This window comes from Equus quagga, chromosome 22, assembly GCF_021613505.1.
Source record: "Equus quagga isolate Etosha38 chromosome 22, UCLA_HA_Equagga_1.0, whole genome shotgun sequence".
Lineage (NCBI taxonomy): Eukaryota > Metazoa > Chordata > Mammalia > Perissodactyla > Equidae > Equus > Equus quagga.
Genome location: NC_060288.1, coordinates 31051792 through 31072763, shown reverse-complemented (window position 1 = coordinate 31072763; position 20972 = coordinate 31051792). Strand labels below are relative to the sequence as shown.

At 35.6% G+C, this 20972-nt stretch overlaps 1 protein-coding gene across 3 annotated transcripts in view; it reads left to right on the top strand.

Moving 5' to 3' along the window:
* WDR17 (WD repeat domain 17) overlaps positions 1 to 20972 on the top strand; it is a 100984-nt gene that overhangs the window by 20273 nt on the left and 59739 nt on the right. For all 3 annotated transcript variants that reach the window (XR_006886659.1, XM_046648634.1, XM_046648635.1), the window contains exons 2-5: positions 4652 to 4774; positions 13524 to 13652; positions 16737 to 16920; positions 20649 to 20879. Coding sequence is in view for 2 of the 3 variants with exons in the window: in XM_046648634.1 (XP_046504590.1) it covers positions 4709 to 4774; positions 13524 to 13652; positions 16737 to 16920; positions 20649 to 20879 (610 nt within the window). In the remaining variant the exon portion in view is untranslated. The remainder of the gene's footprint in view (positions 1 to 4651; positions 4775 to 13523; positions 13653 to 16736; positions 16921 to 20648; positions 20880 to 20972) is intronic.

Here is a 20972-nt window from a genome sequence, read left to right as displayed (position 1 = left end):
CCTAGTTTGTTAGGAAGTTTTGAATAAGTATCGTTGCTGTCTCCTGAGATAGTGGGGGCAAGAGCTAACCAAGAGAGGATGAGAGCTGCAGATGGAACAACAGGTGAGAAGACGTAACTTGAAGGGGATGGATTTAGCTGGGAAAAGGATAGCCTGCAAATGCCAAAATTTCAGAGGATTAAGCCAGTATCTTGGTCTGAGCCATCAGGTAAAACTGGGTGGAAAAATCTAAATGTAGAATGAAAGCAGACTAAGCTTTAGACCATAGGTAAAACATGTCATTTTACTCTGTTTAGGATTTTAAACAGGGATGAGTAAATAAAAGCATTATCCAGTTTAGGCAGAGGAGAGCAGAAATAAACATTTCAGGATCTGGTACACGTGAATTCACATAAAATCACAACCAGAGAACTAGCAGTACTCTCAATTCTAGGCCAGAGACAGCCTGCCTGTGTCTTGATTTTAATTCCATATTTATAGTAGGATGTTGATGATGGCAGACATGACCAGCTTCTCAGAAAGAGAGCAGGACCCTACTTTGTTTGCTTAAAATTGCTCTATCCACTAGGCTGCCCTAACTGTCCTAACACAAGGAAATATAAAGCATTTATAACAAGGGAGAGGGATAACAAAATGGAAGCGTCACAGGCGTATGAATGGATCACAGGATATATGCCAATTTATTTTCCTCTTGTGAAAAGAAAGACTCATCTTAACTATGTTTCAATGATTAATTGTTAGAGGCTGAAAAAAAACATAATGTATCTCACATTCTTTATATAAATAAGTATTTCTTACTATATTAAATTTAAGAAAATCCTGTCTTTTAAACCTGTTCTACAAGACATAGATTATCGTAACACTATACATCTTGTTTATTTCCTACCGTCATTAGATCGCAATTTCCTAGTGTAGGAAAAGTGAGAATGTTGGTTTGATTAATCTCCATGGAGTGTGAGTGTCTTCCTGTACTCAAGAATGCTGGTTCTTGGTATTACTAGGAGTAATGTATCAATTAACTATTGCCACAAAAATAACTTCATTATGAACCACTCCAAAAACCAGCAAAATATCACAGTGAGCATTTATTATGCTCACAGGTAATTATATTGGGGTTTTACTAACAGGTTTGGCTTGGCTGAGTGGCTCTGCCTCTCACTGAAGGTCTGTGATTTGTGTGGAGCAGCTCTGCTCCTTGTGTCTCTCATCCTTCTTGGACCAGCGGGGTAGCCGTGGAATGTTCTTCTCATGTTGATGGCAGAGGCCCAAGGGTGGGCTTGGAAACAAGCCCAACAGGCAGAGCTTAGAACTAGATGGAACACTCTGACTTCTGCCCACATATCACTGGACAAAGCAAGTCAGATGGCAAGTCCAAAGGCAACAGGCAGCGATATATCATCTGCTCACGAGGAGGTCATGGCGAAAATGCAGAAGCAGGGAGGGATATAAAAAAGACAGGACCAATAATCAGACCACAGGCTACTTGTGTGTTTGGATAAGTTTTCTGTGTGCGGTAAGTTTTCTGACATAGCTGACAAATGTTCTAAAACATTTTACTTCATTATTTTTATTTATTTTCTTTCACATGATGACATTTAGCCTTTGATTATTGTCATTTCCTTCCATCACTGATATTAATAGGTAGTAAGAATTTTCTCGCTATGAATTAAGTTAAATTTTTTATTTTAACAGTATATTAGTCAGTTAGACCCACGGACTATTAGTACACAGATGTAGAGATGTGGAATAACTGCCACCATGAGTCTGTCCTTCCTCTCTCAGTTACCACTAAGTGATCCTGACACATGTCCGCTCTGAGGTCAGCTAAAGGTTTCAGCTGTGCACTCCAGTGGTAACCAAACAAGTGATGTGAGAGTTGAAAATTATTTGTCATTCTTACACTAAATGAACCAGATTCTGTTTACTCTCAGATCATCAAAATACATGAAGGACAATCAAGACATATGTCTTTTAATGGAGAATAATAGTTCATCTGAGATTACACAGTGTGAAATATTTTGCTTTTCTTAACTCTTGCAAATAGGGTAGATAGTGCTCATGGAAAAATACCAGGAACTAAGACAGAAGAACTATTATGTGCCCTGTAAACAAGGTATTGATTTTAACTACATTGGATTTACAATGGTATAATGAATACATACTTGGTGACTGATGTGATTATAAAATAATTTTACCAATTCGAGTTTGCATTTTATTTTACCCTTTTAAAAAGCAATTTCTTGAATGACTTGGTTAGCCAGTTCCTTACAAGGGATTGAATAGTAATCCCATTTCACTTGTTTGTGAGTATATTACTTGTTCCTTGGATTCATTTCTTTAGACCCTGTCCAGGTTTTAGTAATATGAACCTTCAGTTCAAGTGAACTGCCGTTAGTTGACAAACTCTCCTAGCACTGCAGGTGTTGAGTCACTCAACCAACATTTTGTATCTTCTATACAGACATGAATAAGGCATGGTCCTTTGCCTTGGGGAACTCATAATTTATATCTACACAATGAGCACAAATATAGTTTTAAAGGCACACAGATGAGGGAATTGGTGCATTTGGGAAAGGTTTCAAAGAAGAAGGATATTTAGGTTGGGTCTTGAAAGACCCTAAATATGAAAGAGCTCATTTTTCACAGCAAAAGAGGAAAGGGAAGGACAGCTCAGGCAAAAGCATTTAAAAACTTGAAGGCATAACGTCATGAGAGTATGGAACGTGTTTAGGAATTGCAGTGAAAGCAGGGAGATTAGTAAGTAAACTACTTTGTTAGTTTGTGCAAGACAAACACTCAACGTGTGGGATTAGGGATGGAAAGAAGGGCCTTTTGAAGAGACAGTGTAAAGGTGGTTTGATAAGACTTGGTGATCAAACAAAGGGGGGGCAGGGGAAGGTGACGCAAGAATGAAAAGTGGAGACTTTTTTATCTGGGGTTACCGTCTGGAGTACAATGATAGTCACTGGAATGGGGAATACAGGAGGAAATAAGGAATGTTTGGGGGTGATAGAAAGGGGAAGCTTCACTTGAAAGAAATACGCTAGGTTTTACACATGTTCACGCTGCGATTACCAGGTAACAGGCTGAGCAATCTCGGTTCAGTAAGGACTTTGAAATAGTTCAGGAGCTTGATGCAGGTTGAGTGTATTAGAAGAGAGACTGGAACCACTGAAATAGTGGCAAGGATCTTAGAGTTGTTGGACAAGTGTAGAGATGTAGGTTCAAGGTGGGGAAAAAAGCTTAAGGCAGGACACAGACAAAGAATTGTCACTGAAAATAAGATAAGCTATAGATAAGAGAGACAACAGTGGGCAGGGGAGGGGGGTGGGTGTATGGCAGATCCAGAGGGTAGGACAGTGCAGGAGATTCACATTCTGAGCAGACAGGCAGGAAGGAGCAAAGGGCTCTGTGGGAACTCAAGGGGCAGGGCAGAAAGCAAGGTCCCGATTCAGGGAGTCATCAAGACGTAAACAAATTAAGCGAGAGAATGTACCAGTCCTGGAACGTCCTGTGGAAGCTATTCCCAAGCATTTTCAAGTGAGGCTTCAAGCAGGCACTATTGAAAGTATTTCTAGAGAAAAAGGAAGAGGAATTCTGAAGAAGAGTGCATGTTGTTCCATTTGATAGAATTTTAGAGCTACAGTGATATTTGTATGTCATACAAGTGTATCTTTCTATGCCAGAACACAAGCTATCTTACATTTTGGATTTGAAGACTGAAACACTGAAATTAATCAAATTGTTTTCTTTTTCTTTCTGCCCCTCTCCTCCTCTCTCCGACCCTCCCTCCCTCCCTCCCTTCCTTTCTTCCTTTTTCCTCCGCTGAGGTGTAAGGGTTTGATGAGTTTGGTCACGAAAAGATCACTCAGAACCTGTTACATGTTGGGTGAAACCCCTAAAGTTTACAGAGGATATTTTGATGTGCAAATAGTCTCCAGTATAAGAAGAAATCTCTTTTTTAGTACGGCTAGTAAATAATTTCTTCCAGAAGTGAGTAAAACTAAAATGAACCAAATTCACGTGATTTTGATTCTCTGTCGAACATGTTAGGGCTCTGTTAAGTGATGCGCTGTCTCTAAACTTTTCGAGGCACTTAGGTAATTAGCAATCAGCTAATAGTAAAATGACTTGACTCTCAAGTGCGGAGCTGGAAGCAAATAGAAATATAGGCTTGGCCTTGCCATTGTATACCTTTTAACCGAAAAGCTTTCTTCTAGCTTTATGCCAACTCCTAAGGTTGAAAATGGAACTAATTTTCTGCTTCCTATCATTTTGTGGTTTTTCTGGATTCCTTATTTTTAACTTGGTAACTTTTAGAAATAGTTTGCCTATTTCTTGCAAAAGTTAAATCTGAGGTATTTTTTAGAATAAAAACTGAAAGCCTTTATTTATTTATCAAATAAAATATTTGGTAAAGCCTTCTCTGGTACTGTACAACAACATGATTACTATTCGATTTTTTTTCTGATTTGAATATAGGCTTACATTTTCTGGTTTAGCACTATTTTTACCGATACTGTTATTTGTAGAATATTAAAGCTGTTTCAGCTGAAATGTTTGTGCACTTCTAGCTTCTGGTACTGAACAACGTTTCACAACATAGATTTTGGTAAAGCTGTTTGGTTGAAACACATTATTGTTACTTTAGGTGCTGACTATTCTGATGCCGCCTTTCCGATTGCCTTGGTTAAAGTAGAAACAGTCTATGGCTTGGATGACTTACATTTCAAACTGGTTTGAGCAAGATGATTGGTATGAAGGTCTACAAAGAGTAAGATGTATTTATGTTGTAATTAGAATTTTCTGTGTTTTTTTCTGCTTTACTTTTCACGCAGCTGTATTTCTGTGTCATTTGTATTGTGAACATTTTCGCATTACAAAATTCTGAGAGTAAATAAGATACTTATTTGATAGATTTAAAAGCAGAGGTAAGAAGGTAATATATAAGGATAGTCATAATTATACATTGAAGAAAAGACATTTTTTTGGCTCTCCTGGTTTCAGATGAATTCTTAATGTTTTCAGATTGTCTTTAGGCTTTAAATATAAAATAGAAGTCTTTCTAATATGGTTAATGTACAAAAATAGCAGTAATTTTAACAGTCATTTTACATAAAGAATAACATTTAATGAAATAAACATGTAGGAGATGTGTATGATGGTACTATGCATTATGATAATATTGTAAATGAAATGCAAAAATTCTCTGAAGAAGAGTGCCGTGTTCATTTGATAAATTTTTAGGCAATTAATTATGTTTCAGAAGGATTTTCACTGTTACTATGGTAACTTTTGCATAGTATTTTGAAAATAGTTATTCTGATCTTTTATAGCATAGTAGAAAACTGCTATTTGAAAATGCACCTTATCAAAATGGATGTAGTTTGGAATAATATGTCTTCTCTTTGATTATTTTCACCTTTTTAATGGAAGGTTTCTTCATGATTTAAATGAAGGCAAGTTGTAGATTTTTCTTCTCCTTAATGAGTGGAACAAAAGAGCCGGAATATCTTTCTGTTGTTTCCCCAGCTTATCCCCATTGATGTTTAGGGCGCGTGCTGCTAAAGGTGCGCAGAGCTGAGTTTGTGTCCTCCTTACTTCTTCGGGCGCCCATTCTAATCGCATCAATCAAAGATGTTTTCTTAATATTTCGCTTCTTTTTCATTGTAAATCCCCAGCAATTTAAAGCTTCTTGCCTCTTGGGCTTTTTTTCAGATTTTCTTTTCTTCGTCTGTGAAGTAAACTGATAAACATCTCTGAGCCGGTTAATTCCTAACTCTGAAGAATAATCCTCATACTGTGAATCCTAAAGCATTTCAGGAAACAGCTTGAGAATTAGTGGGTAGCCTTCCATCCTGAATTCACACCTTATCTGTAAATGATGAAAGTATATCAGCTTCTGAATTTAATAGTAGCACTTCACGTCCCACTGGGGACACACACACACACAGACACACACACACTACGGTGCCAGCATCTTTTGTTTGTATTGTATGTGTGCATTTTGAATGTCATAACAAGCACATTTCTGATGTTGAAAAAGAAGGGTTTTTTCAACTGCAGTCCATGTATTTCAATGGGAGGGGATGGGGTGGTGGTCTCATTTGGGAGGAGAGGGGTGACTGATTTTAAGAAAAATACTTTTTGCTAAAATTGTGTGTTCCTTTATAAAAGTGGCTTTGGGGCAGTTCGTGGAGATTATGAGGATCCATATCTTTCCCTCAGCTGTAACTTCAGTCTGTCCTTTAGTACAACCATTGGCCTTTGTAAATGAATTCCTGCTTCTGAGACATATTAAGAGTAGCTGTTTTTATAAATAGATATAGTTTGACCCTAAAATTACCATATTGTCTTCATGAATTTGAGCTTCTTCTGGCTCAAATTTTGATCAGGTCTTATACAGACTTAGATGAGAATGAAAGATCCTATTCTAAATAATGAAAATTGGCACATGAATATTGACTTTAATTTCTTAAAAAGTTCACCTATTATTTTTCAGATGATGTGTATGTGCATACATACCCTGTATAATCAGCACTCAGCATAGCAAATTTTTCAATAGAGTCTTTTTAAAAAATGTTCACAGGAAGAGATAAATTGGATTTTTGAGTTAAAAATTATAATTTAGAAATGTAGTGTTTTAAAACTCACATCCAAGTATGAGTTTGATCATTAAAGCACTAAATTGGCCTTTATTCTTTGATATAATTAATATTTATGTTATATGTATATATTTCTATAGATACATGGACACGTATATATGAATTTAATTTTATAATTTTATTTCTGGCAGTGTTGTAACTCTATATAACTGTACGTTAAGTTTCATTATGATTATTTCATATAATACTCTTGCATATTCAAAAGTGAGCTTTAATTTTATACAAATCTAAGGTAAATATACTCTTATCACTTGTTTTTTTAACAATTCATGCACTTACTGTGCAAAGCATTTTCACTATAGTTATAATGTGTGTGTGTGTGTGTATTTCATATAATATGAGAGGGAAACCAAAAATTGCATTTAGGTTAAAAGTAAAAATAATATCTCTGCCAGGGCTGTAGTTGCTAGGCTACTGACAGTGTCAGTTGCATGTGGGTTGACACAATGCTCAGACTTTCTTCCTGAATCCTTTATAAATCTGCATTATTCAGTGAACTATAGGGTTTAGTACTTTGTTTTTAAAGGGTGTATATTATTTCTGGGCCCAAAAGATTATATTTTCTGAAGCAATAAATCTTTAGAATGGACATGGAAATTCTAAGTCATTCACATAAAAATTAAACATATTCTAAAGTAAAGATAAAAAGGGGTATGTAATATTTATCTGAAACATATAATTACCTGTCACATACACTTAAAGTATATTTATTTACCTATATGTGCATATTTTCTAGGATTTATATTTAAAATATAAATATATGTTTGAAATGGACATTTCCTTATTTAGAAAAGGATCTTTGGTCGAATCATTAATTGTGTACCCATTAATGTTGACTGAAAAGATAACAAAATCTTGTGGACGTTACTTGTTATCTCCTTGGCAACTGTAAATATCACTTAATAAATGCTACATAGTGTAACATACATTTTATAATACTTTTGAGAAATAAACTAGAAGTTTCAAATACTAACAGTTTATAATTCCGATTTATAATTGCAGTAGTATTCATATATTTAATGATGCATGATTTTTTTGTATTTCATTCAAAATCATAGACTTTTTTTAATAAGCTGCCATTTGTTTTGTTCTATTTATTATTTCAATGGCTAATCTGGACAAGTTATTCAGCTCTGAATTTAAAAAGCCTTTAAGTTATTGACTGTAAGACTTGTAAAAGCTGCTTAAGAACAAGAGCATACTAAATTGTATGACAATGTTGTAATGTTTTTATATCTAAATTTGGAAACTAAAAAGTAGTAAATCAAGATATACTGATAGTTAAAGTAAAAATGTATTGGTTTAGATTTCAAAGTAATTTGTTTGTGAGAAATAAAGAGTTAGCTTAGGGACTACTAGTTTCCACGCTCCAGAATGTGAGGACCTTAGAAGTTGTCACTCTGGCCTGAAACAGTAAAAAGCTGGGTGAACTGAAAAATCAACAGCTCTTCTTAGATCCGTAAAAGAAGTGAGGTCACAAGGCAAACTGCAGCCCCCCAAACTGGGGAGACAGGCAGGCAGATACAGAGATTCACAACGTACTGGAGCAGAAAGCTCTGTGGGAGCCAGAGCCAGAGAAGGAAAACCTGAGCTGTAGCGGATGCATTGCTGGAGGCTCGTGTAGCAAGTCTGAGAGTGAAAACCTCCAGGGAGGCCCCACGCTTTTGTGAGGTTTACCTCCAGGACCTCTACCATGTCCTCACAGCAAATATTAGAGAAAATCCCTTCATGCTTCTGGCAGGAGGAGAGAAAAAGGAATCACTGTGAAATATGTCAGCACATTCTGCTGTTCTTAACAAGGCTGCCCTCTGGAGAAACTATTTTACCAGAGCCGAACCTGCTGGGGTTATATCAGAGCGTAACCTACCTGGGAGAAGGGAAATACCCAATCCCAGCCCCTTCTAGCCATCCCGTCCCCCTTAAGGGGGGAAAACCCCAAGAATCACTGGTGAAATTCACATTCCACAAGCACAGGCTCACCAAAAGACAGAGCTCTAGTCCTAGACTGTAAAACGCTTCCTCTCCTCCCACAACTTAACACTACGTCACTAAAGATCTATCTACTACAGTTCTTTTACCCAGTATATCATGTCCTCCTTTCAACAAAAAATTGCAAGGCATACTAAAAGGCAAAAAACACAGTTTAAAGAGGTTAACCAAACATCAGAACCAGAGGATGGCAGGAATGTTGGAATTATCAGACCAAGAATTTAAGGAAACTATGGTTAATATGCTAGGACTTTCATGGAAAAAGTAGACAGCATGCAAGAACACATGGATAATTTCAGCAGAGAAGGGGAAATTCTAAAAAAGAATCAAAAAGAAATGCTAGAGATCGGAAACACTATAATAGAAACAAATAATGCCTTTAATGAGCTCATTAGTAGATTGGACATGGTTGAGGAAAGAGTCTCTGAGCTTGAAGATATGGCAGTAGACACTTCCAAATCTGAAAAGCAAAGGAAAAAGCCGGAACAGAGTATCCAAGAGCTGTGGAACAACTACAAAAGGTGCACCATACACGTGATGGAAATACCAGAAGAAGAAGAGAGAAAGGAGCAGAAGCAATATTTGAAGCAATAATGACTTAGAATTTTCCCAAATTAATGTCAGACACCAAACCACAGATCCAGGAAGCTTAGAGAACACCTAGCAGGATAAATGCCAAAAAAACCCTACATCTGGGAAAATCATATTCAAACTATAGAAAATCAAAGACAAAGAGAAAATCTTGAAAGAAGCTGGGGGAAATAAACACCTTACCTATAGAGGAGCAAGGATAAGAATTACATCCAACTTCTCAGAAGCCGTGTAAGCAAGAAGAAAATGGAGTGAAATACGTAAAGTGTTAAGAGAAATAAAACAGCAGCCTAGAAATGTGTACCCTGTGAAATTATTCTTCAAAAGTGAAGGAGGAAAAAAGGACTTTTCCAGACAAACAAAAATTTGAGAGCTTGTTGCCAGTAGACCTGACTTTCAAGAAATGTTAAAAGAAGTTCTTCAGAGAGAAGATAGGTAATATAGGTCAGAAACTCAGATCGACATAAACAAAGGAAAAGCACTGGAGAATGAATAAGGGAAAGTAAAATAAAAGCTTTTATTTTTCTTATTCTTAATTGATCTAACAAATAACAGTTTGTTCAAAATGAAAACAGCAATAATGTATTTGATTAAGAATGCTTGTGTGTATAAACATACACGCATCCAACACAGACACATATATACACATATATATGTGTTATGTATGCTTATGTATAAGTGAAATGAATGACAGCAATGATACACATGATAAAAAAGAGGTATTAGAGATTTTTTGTTATTATAAGGTAGGTATACGAACCAAGAAGTGGTATAGAGTTGTTTGAAAGTAGACTTGGATTAGTTGTAAATATAGATTGCAAAATCTAGGGCAACCACTAACATTTTTTTTAAATGAGGTATAATTGACATGCTAAGAAAGGAGGAAAGTATTAAATTATATAAAGTGCTCAATTGAAACCACAAAAAGAAGAAAAAGTGTAGAAGACAAAAACAGGAACAAAGAACAAGGGCAACAAATTGAAACAGTAAAAATGTGATCGATATTAATCCAACTACATCAATAATTACCTTGAATGTCAATGGTTTAAGTGTACCAATTAAAGGCAGAGATTGTCAGAGCAGATTGAAAAAAAGACCCAACTATATGTTGTCTACAAGAAACTCACGTTAAATATGAAGACACACATAGATTAAGAGTAAAGGGAGGGAGAAAGATATGCCATCTGAACACTAATCAAGAGAAATGGGTAAAGCTATGTTAACTTCACACAACAGACTTCAGAGCAAGGAAAGTTATTAGGGATAAAGAGGGACATTACATAATGATAAAGGGGTCAATACTCCAAGAAGACGTAACAATCCTTAATGTGTATGTACTTTAACAACAGAGTATCATAATACATGAGGCAAAAACTGATAAAGTGGAGGGAGAAATAGATGAACTCATATTATAGTTGGAGACTTTAATACCCCTCCATCAGAACTGAGCAGATCTAGCAGACGGAAAATCAGTAAGGACATAGTTGAACTCAACAGCACCTTCAATCAACTGGGTATAATTGACATCTATAGGTGACTTCATCCAACAGCAGCAGATTATATATTCTGCTTAGGCTCACATGGAGCATTTATTTAGAGAGACCATATTCTGGGCCATGAAACACACCTTAACAAATTGAAAAGTATAGATGTAATACAATGTCTGCTCTCAGATGGCAATGGAATGAAACTAGAAATAAATAAGAGAAGGAGAGCTGGAAAAATCCCCAGATACTTAGAGATTAAACAACACTTTTCTAAATAACACACGAATGAAAGAACTCTCAAGAGAAAGTAAAAACTATTTTGAACTAGATGAAGTTGAAAATGCAACTTAAAATTTATAGGAGACAGCAAAAGCAGTGCTTAGAGGGAAATTTGTAGCATTTAATGCATATAGTAGAGAGGAAGGAAGATCTAAAATCAATCTAAGCTTCTACCTTAGAAAACTAGAAAAAGAAGAACAAATTAAATTCAAAGTAAGCAGAAAAAAAGAAATAACAATTAGAACAGAAATCAATGAAATTGAAAATAGAAAATCAATAGGGAAACTCAACAAAACTGAAAGCTACTTCTTTGAAAAGATCAATAAAATCAGTAAGCTTCTAGCCAGGCTAATTAAGAAGAAAAGAGAGAAGGAACATATTACTAATATCAGTAATGAAAGAGAGGGCATCACTACAGATACTTTGGACGTTAAAAGGATAAAGGAAGGCTATGAACAACTCTGTGGCCTTAAATGTGACAGTCTAGATGAAATGGACCAATTCTTTGAAGACATAATTTGCCAAAATTTACACAAGAAGAAATAGATAATCTGAATAGACCTATATGTAGTAAAGAAATTGAATCAATACTTAGTAACTTTCTGTGATCTTGAGGCTTATAAGAAATGTTTATTTGGTCACTCAGATGACTGAAATATATTTCTCATATGTATTTGGTCTTCATCGACAGTTCCTGGCTCATAGCTCCCAAAACCCTTGGAATTTCTTAAGTGTTGAAAGTGACAAAGGTGTCTTTTGTCATGTTAATAAGATGACTTTTGGAAAGTACCTAAGGATGAGGGACAGTTGTCAATGGAGCCAACCCTGTTTCCTCTGGGGAGGGGAGAGGGGCTGGAGGTTGAATGATCACCAGTGGCTAGTGGTTTAATCAATCATGCCTATCTAATGAAGTCTCCATAAAAACCCAAAAGGACAGAGTTCAGAGAGCTTCCAAGTTGGTGAACGTGTGGAAATTAGAGGAGAGTGGCATGCCTGAAGCGTGGTGTGCCCTTTCCTACATACCTTGCTCTGTGCATCTATTTCATCTGGCCGTTCCTGAGTTGTATGCTTTTACAATAAACCAAGAATCTAGTAAGTAAAATGTTTCTCTGAGTTCTGTGAGCCATTCTGGCAAATTATTGGGACCCAAGGAGGAGGTCGTGGGAACCCTTGATTTATAGCCAATTACTCAGAAGTACAGGTGACAACCTGCACTTGCAATTGACATCTTGAATTGGAGGGGATCCTTGGAACTTCCAGTTTGTAGCTGATCACTCAGAAGCACAGATAACAGCCTGAGCTTGTGATTGGTGTCTGAGGTGGGGTGTGGGGGGCAGTCATGTAGGACTGAACCCTTAACCTATGGAATTGATGCTATCTCCAGTTAGATAGTGTCAGAATCGAGTTTAATTTTTGGACAGCTAGCTGGTGTCCAGATAATTACCTGTTGCTGGTGGTGTGAGAGAGCCTTCCCCACACACACATTGGAATTGCTGCCAGAACCAATTTACCTTCCAAAATAGTACCTGGCCCAGATGGATTCACTGGTGAATTCTGCTATACATTTGAGGAAGAAATTATACCAGTTCTCTACAATTTCTTCCAGAAGATAGAAGCAGCAGGAATACTTTTGAACTCATTCTATGAGACCAGCAATACCCTTATACCAAAACCAGACAAAGACATTATAAGAAAAGAAAACTACAGACCAATATCTTTCATAAACATAGATGCAAATTCCTCATCAAAATATTAGTAAATCAAATCTAACAAAGTATTAAAAGAATCGTATGCCACAAAGTAGGCAGAATTTACCCCAGATATGCAAGGCTGGCTCAACATTCAAAAATCAATTTGTGTAATCCATCACATCAACAGGCTAAAGATGAAAAGACAACATGATCATATCAATAAATGCTGAGAAAGTGTTTGGCAAAATTCAACACTCCTTCATGGTGAAAACTCTCAGAAACCTAGGAGTGGTGGGGGAGCTTCCTTACCTTGATAAAGGACATCTACGAAAAGCCTGCAGCTAATGTTACACTTCATTGTGAGAAACTAAAGCTTTCTGCTAAGATCAGGAACAAGGCAAGAGTATATTTTACATAAAAATCTGGATATTTCTATTTCTCTGGGGAGTTCCATAAATCTGGCAACCTGGGGTGGCATCCTCCAGGTGTACAAGAGCCCTTTAGATGGCGTATGCGCCTTCTGTTTCACTCTTGTCCCCATCATTCCTTATGGGATTCCCAACCCTTGGCCTAGTGTCAGTTGTCATTTATCATTTTATAATCTCTTGCTTCCTTAATTTAAATTATCTGCCTTGATATCTGTAGACAGTTGGGGATTTCAACTCCTGTTTTTGGAAGTTGTAAATTGAGGTTAACAGTCCTAGTAGAAATTCTTTTCAGGGCATAAAGATAAGGATTGAGGAAGACAGATGTAAAACAGTGAAGAGGAAACGTAGTGAATAATGAAAATGACTGACAGTTCTCCAAATTTGCTTTTCAAGGCAAACATGTCCCAGGTAAGGCAAGTGGGGCTGCTGGCTGCCGGGTGTCAGCCGTGGAACCGAGATGTGTGTGCTGCCAGCGGAGACAGGTTTGCGTACTGTGCCACCCTGGCCATCTATGTTTATAAGGTAAAATAACACCAATTCTTTTTGATTTTTAATTTTGTTAGGCAAAATTAAGATTTAATTAGTACTTCTTTTTAAATCTCTGTCGTATGAAAAGCTTAATGCTATAATTGTATTGATATATTTTATATTTTGTTGCTGTTTATACTATATTGGTTTTACAAGGCAAGCTTTTAGAAAATGCTTATACCATAGTATTAAATTATTAGCAAAATCTTACTTGATTTCATAATCTTCTGTGTGCTTTTCATCAAAAAAGAATCTCTTCAAGAATTAAAAGTTCCAATTTTATAATTGATGAGTAACTAGCTTTTAACTCTTTTTAGCTATATTTACGTATAAATAAATGGAATTCATTTATTCCTTTGTTTCAAACTTTGCTCAGTAACAGCATTTGATATGAGAAAATTGTCTTATCAGTTGAAAAATGTGAGTAGTGAATTCCAGATCATTAGATTAAAAATAGTGCAGATATAATATATTTTGAGATGCAAACCTTTATAACTACTTTTTTTTTCACTTCCTAGCTCCATTCAGACATCTCTTGTCCATTTCCAAATCAGAGAGCCAATGGCCTTCTGGGTAGAGACACCATAGGCATCTCAAGTCCAAGTCCAGTCTTTCTCCTTAAGCCCACAGTGTTTCCGTGTCACCAGCTGACCGTTGATCTAAAGCGCAGTGTGAGGGTTGCCGTTGCCTCCCTCTTCTGCTCACAGCCTATACCCTGGGGCACCAGGAACGATTCCAGCATTTTGTATCTTTTACTGTCTTCTTTATGTCCTTCTCACCTGAACTATTCTAACAGTCTCTTAATATTCTCTTTGCCTCTCTTTCGACTCCCTCTAATTTATCCTTCAGTGTAATCAATCGCCTGTAATGCAAATCTAAAATTTTAAGTCTTAATTGCTCCTCATTCCTTAGTGTAAACATCCAAACTTCATAGTATGACATTCTTCCTCTTCTTCTTTTTTGTAAGGAAGATTGGCCCTAAGCTGACATCTGTGCCAGTCTTCCTCTATTTTATGTCAGATGCCACCACAGCGTGGCTTGACGAGTCATGCTAGGTCTGTACCTGGGATCTGAACCTGCAAACCCCAGGCCATAAATGCAGATCATGCCAACTTAACCACTCCGCCACAGGGCCGGCCCCCATAGTATGACATTCTTTGGCAATCTTCCTGTCTCTGTCTCCTTCTCACCTTGTGCTCCAGATATGCTGAGATAATTGTGTTTTCCAAAGCATCTCAGACTCTTTGATATCTTGCCTTTGCTTACACTCATTCTTCAGTTTGCCTACATTGCCTGTCCAGAGAACATTCTCTTATCTTTCCAATCTCAACTCAAGTGTGCAAGCTCTTTTCCATGTTCTGCTTTCTCCTCTTTCTTATCAGGGAAGAACCTTATCAAGTGGACTGCCTCTACATGCTTCCATTTACCAGAATGAATCTTCCTCATCTTTGAATTCTTGACTTATTGCACGCTCTCTGCCACTTAGTAGACACTCGTTAAATGTTTCTTGAATGGTTTCTTTTGAATCCTGAAACACCAACTCATTTCAGTTTAGTGAAAAAAATTACTGTGTTATTCTGTAGTAAAAATTCCTATGCATCACTAATAGTGTTGTGGTTTACTGAAAATTTAAGAAAATAATAGCATTAATCTATAAACTAATTAATATTCCAAAGTATAGAGTAAGATTTTAGGTAGTCCATTCCTCAGGATTATGGAAGTGTCCGGCAATCAAAATGCAATTTCAGTATAACTCACATTTTTTTATTTCCCATCTGCTCATCCAGAAGACAGCAGCAAGCCTTCTAAATGTCTCGTTTTTTCTCCCATCTACCTCCGTTACACTCGACATGTATTTCCAAGCTTCCCACTCCCGAATTCCTCCTGCAAAATTTCTCCCTTAGTCTTAGATCCCTGTCTTCTTGTCTCTTATTTCCTCCCAAAGAAGAAGGTCTCAGGCAAGGCAACCATTCCTCTGAGGAGTAAGGAAGGTCACAAAGTAGATGAAGGCAGAACTTAATTTTTTCATGTTTACATATATCTTAAGTTTTATGGTGACATTTTATGACTTGAATATTGGAAAGATTGAGTTGAAATTATTCATATCAAAAACCTATGAAGATAGTTTGCATGTTATTAAAGACTGAAACAAACTAAAAATTACCCTAATTTAGAAGTTAGTACAAATAAACTGAGGTGGCAGTTCATTAGAGAGATCACTGTAAAACCTTGTTTCAAGGTAGACAAATAGGAAATTAGTAAATGGTAACATTAACATTGACTAAACTTATATTAATAAATACTCCTTTAAATGTGATCATATATATATTCATATATATATATATTCTTTATCCATTCATCTGTCAATGGGCACTTACATTGTTTCTGTGTCGTGGCTATTGTGAATATTGCCGTTATGTGTTAAAAGGAAAAAGTAGGTACAACAAAACGATGTATGCAGTATAATCCCAAACATATTAAAAATGATAGAAAGATTAATTAATCCACTAACTAATGACACACTTACAAAGGAAATAGGAAAATTAGGCTATTCCTTTGGTTCACTTACATATAAGGACACAACATAGTGCCCATCCAAAAGCAGTTAACATCAAACGGGTCCAGTGATGCCATTGCTCTGCAAACTTTGGACAGCATAATAATGTCATAATGAGCAGTTAGTTTCTTTAACCTAAATGTTTTTGATCCAAGTATAAGTGAAAAATTGCAGAAAAAATATTCCAAAACCTAGGGGTTTTCTTTCCCCTCATAAATAGATATAGCTATAGAAAATATAATAGCACTCTGAATTATTATACATATTTAAACGGACAACATTTATTTTTACTTGTTTTTAAAATTGGTAGATTTCATTTCAATTCTGTCTTATTTTTTTTCAAATGGTTTCTTTCAGCTGATGGAATATACTTGAAAGTAGACCAAGACTTGAAATGTGTCATTGTTATTAGGTGTACTAATTTTCACGTATGTAGCTTTTTAAAAGTAATATGATTAGTAATGAAAATTGTATCATGTAGAAAGAAGCACTGAAATGTTTTATTTATATGTTTTTTGTAGTTGGATCACCGTTATAATGAATTCAAACTTCACGCAATTATGTCTGAACATAAAAAAACTATCACAGCTATCTCTTGGTGTCCCCATAACCCTGATCTGTTTGCGAGTGGCAGTACTGATAACCTGGTGATTATTTGGGATGTTGCAGAACAGAAAGTCATTGCCAAGCTCGACAATACAAAAGGTATACGTATAACTGGGATTTATTTTATTGAATGAAATATTTTTACTTCAATAAACAAAATATTTTATTTCAGTCAGCTCAGGTTTTAAAGCAGCGTCCTAACTTTCTCTTCGTAGTCGATGTAAGAAACACATTTCACATCGTGAATAGTTACCTTGTGGTTGCGCCTGTGTACAAAATTGAAACAAAATTTCATGGAATAATTTAACTTAGGACAGTGATCAATTAAACACATAGTCAATACCAAATAATTGTGTTCATATTTAAATATAACATAAAAACTTCCAAAGTAAACATAAAAATAATAATTAGGTAAGATTTTCTTAATGAGGCAAATGGCCTTGCCTCTTCATCCTCTTCATTACTCGAATGCAATCTGAAACACACAGGGACAATATTATACATACAGTCAGTGCACTGCTGGGATGGTTTCTTTCCTGTATTTTTAATTCGATCAAGGTAGAAAGTCCTGGTTCACACAAATAGGTCTTAGGGAATTGAATAAAATCATTACACTCTTTCTGCTAGCATCTTACTCCATAATGGCGATGAAGTTAAGTAATAATTTTTGGTGTTAAATGTCACAATAATTTAATCTCTTTTTGAGCACCAAGTGTAACTCAATTATTCCTTATGGTTTTGAAAGTTACTCCTGGATGTGTTTTCCATATTCAGCTGTTTCTCTAAAAAATACTGATTATAACTTTGAGATGGAAAACTGAAATGTGACAATCTCACTAACTTTATTTTGTTCAAAGTTTCTTTGTGATATTTTTTCAGTATGCAGCGATAATAATGAGAATTCATAGGCAATTATATTTGAATCTTACTTCTAAAATAATAATAATGCCTTTTGGAACCTTTGGATGTGTTCAAGATATTTAATATAGTTTTTTCCTTGTCTTTTCAAATTTGAGTCATTAGGAATGCTGAAAATACCAGCAAAATACACCAATTTTGTTACATAACTTTCATTTTAAAAAATATTTACCAAACAATGTTAATTTTTCGACTAGAAAAATGTAAATCAGTCCCAAGTTCATATACGCTACTTATTATTTTCACTTGCAACAGCCAGTGAATTTCACTATTGGCCAGTGAGTAGGTGGCTACAATCTCTGAGCAAAATGTTTTTAAAAGTCAGCTATTCAGTGACCTTCCATTAATGTAAGTAACACTTTTCCTTAAGTGAGAAAAACCCAAATTACTTCTGGTACAAAGCTTTCTGATGTATAAACATCAATTGATAGCCCCAATCAAGATTTTTCATGTTTTTCTGGTCATATTGCTTCTCCACCAGTCACAAATCCTACGGTGTTTCCAGTATTGTTGATACTGATCAATAGTACATTTTCCCAATACTTTAAATCCAGCTTTATGTGAGCTTAATTTTAAATAACACAATAAATACTCCTTAAAATTCCTTCCATATTTTATGTGACATAAACTAAAAATGTTACATGATGTCATTGTTCTCGTAAAGCTGTCACGCAAAATCTATAGTAGACTATAACTGAATAATAATGTATTTTATAAATGTTATGCAAAAGTCCAGATTAGACAACATATTATTGTATTCTCATCTAGTTTATCTGCTGGTTTGTCATTAACACCGAATGCATCACATCTGTTCATCAGGGAAGATGTTTTTTCATCAGCTGTGTGCACCCTAGCTTTCTTTGCCACTGAATATATAATTAAATAAGACTTTTTCATTAACTTTTGTAGAATGATTAAATAATTGTGATAATTTTGATCAGTTTTTTATATTTTTCCTTTCTCTGAAAACTTTCAAAGACATCAATAATTTCCTCATGCTGTTTGCAAATATCTTCTTAATTTGAAGATTGAAAGGTTTGCTATATTATTTGCAAAAAAATATTATGAATATTTTTGGTCATTTTCACTTTAAATAATTCCCTTTGAAATGTCTTAAACTTGTTTTTTTCTTTTCCGAATTCAGCTTAAACAAAGTAGAAGTTTGCATTGTCAGCATTTTTTTTAAAATTAGTATTGGAACTTCCACGTCCAGTGGTTGAACTTGACCCTGCCTCTGTACTTTTCACTTCATCACTCTTTTTTTTCCTAATAATCAAAAAGTTCATTTAAAGGAAAATTACTATTAGTTTGGGTAAATGTAGAATGTTAAAATTGTCACCAACTTGAAAAATGTCACAATAACATCCTTTCAGAAAAAAAAGAAAACCTGTTAACAGTGGATAATAATACTATCCACCTGTCTCAGCATATCGTTGGGAGAATTAGATGAGTTGATATTCCTAAGCTTCTGGAAGTGCTTGCACACAATAAACCCCTATAGAAGTGTTTTCTGTTACAGTTTTGTGACATGGTTTCTTGTCCCTTCTCTTCCTTGCTGCCTTTCTCAAAACACGCATTCAGAACGCCAGCATTCCAGTGGCCTTCTTCAAGTGTGCTATGGTGGTTTGATCCATACAGATTATCTTATCCCTTATTGGAGAAATTCTGCTTCTGTTAATGTATCCTAAAACCACGTTAGCTTTTTTATTGGCCTTATTCGTGTGTTTATTCATTCATTCAGTAAATGTTTATGGAGTTCCTGTTATACATTGGGCCCTGAACCAAGCATTAGGCTTCCAGTTTCGGCCTCTTGGCGCCTTACTGTCAGTGTACAACTTTTGATTCAGTGTCTTTGTTGACATCATTTCCTCTTCCTGGGAAATACTGCTCATCCTCTATATTCAAACTCTATTGCTCCTTCGAATATAATTCAAATCCAGTTTCTTTCCAAGACAGTAGCCCAGTGGTTCACCAACCGGTCTACACATGAAAACCTCTTGGAGACTTGTGAAAAATAGATTCCTGGGCCCTAATTCCACATGATCTGATATGCATATTCAGTCTGTGGTTCTGATACAATTGATTAAATACGTCTGTGTTGGGAGATTCATAATCTCTTTCTTGAGTCATAAATTTAACATAACACATTTTATATATGATTTATTTGATCACAGTGATTGTGGGGAGATTAACAATTAACTTTTGTATTTTGTCTTCCAGTTTAAACGGGACTTTTACAGACGTTATTGCATTTCCTTTTCTTAACATTCATGTGAAATAGGTGGTCAGCTATGTTTAATTAGATCCATTTTATAGATGAGGAAACTGAGGTTGAGAGAGGTAAAGTGTCTTGTTTAGTTCACCTGAGACAAAACTAAGATTTGAATCCAAACTCCCAATAAGACATTGATTGCAGCACTAATTTGATTGTTATTAAATCCTTATAGTAGCATTTAACTTCTCATACATTTAATTCTTATCTCCCCAACTTTTGTTTAAGATCCTTTAAAGCAGGGATTGTGTCCCATACTCACCTGTGTACATAGAAGGCCTCAAGCAGGTCTTCTAGACAAAAACTGAGTAAGAATTTATTGCTTTAATAGACGGTTTTCTGAAAAAAAGAACTTCTAACTTCTTTGAATGTATGAATCATATGATCATATTACTAGTTTTAGACCTAACCAGGTACTTTTTCGTTCATCATAGAAGTACCCTTCATACGTTTCCTGTGGTCTTTGGGGTTATTTCATAAGTTCAATTCCCAAGTAAGACAGTAATATATATTTTTTTAGTAGCAAACATACTCTTATGTGTTATGTTGCTTTAGAAATGTACAATTCAGATAATATTTAATGGTACGATCCTCTGCCACATCTCTCAGTTGTGTATCTCTATTTAATTCATTCCAGGGATGCCGGCCTCTCTCAGCTGGTGCTGGAATGCAGACGATGCTGTGGCATTCGCTTCCCACAGAGGCCCGCTGTTCATTTGGACGATCTCAGGACCCGAGAGTGGAGTGACTGTGCACAGAGAGGCTCATAGCTTCTTGTCTGATATCTGCACATTCAGATGGCATGCACAAAAAAGGGGGAAAGTTGTATTTGGTCATCTTGATGGAAGTCTATCAATTTTTCAACCAGGTAAGGATTTAATTAGTCAGGTCTCTTTAATTTTTTTATCTTAGCATATATAATTTTCTTATTTACACAGCATAAAGCCAAAGGTAACAAAAT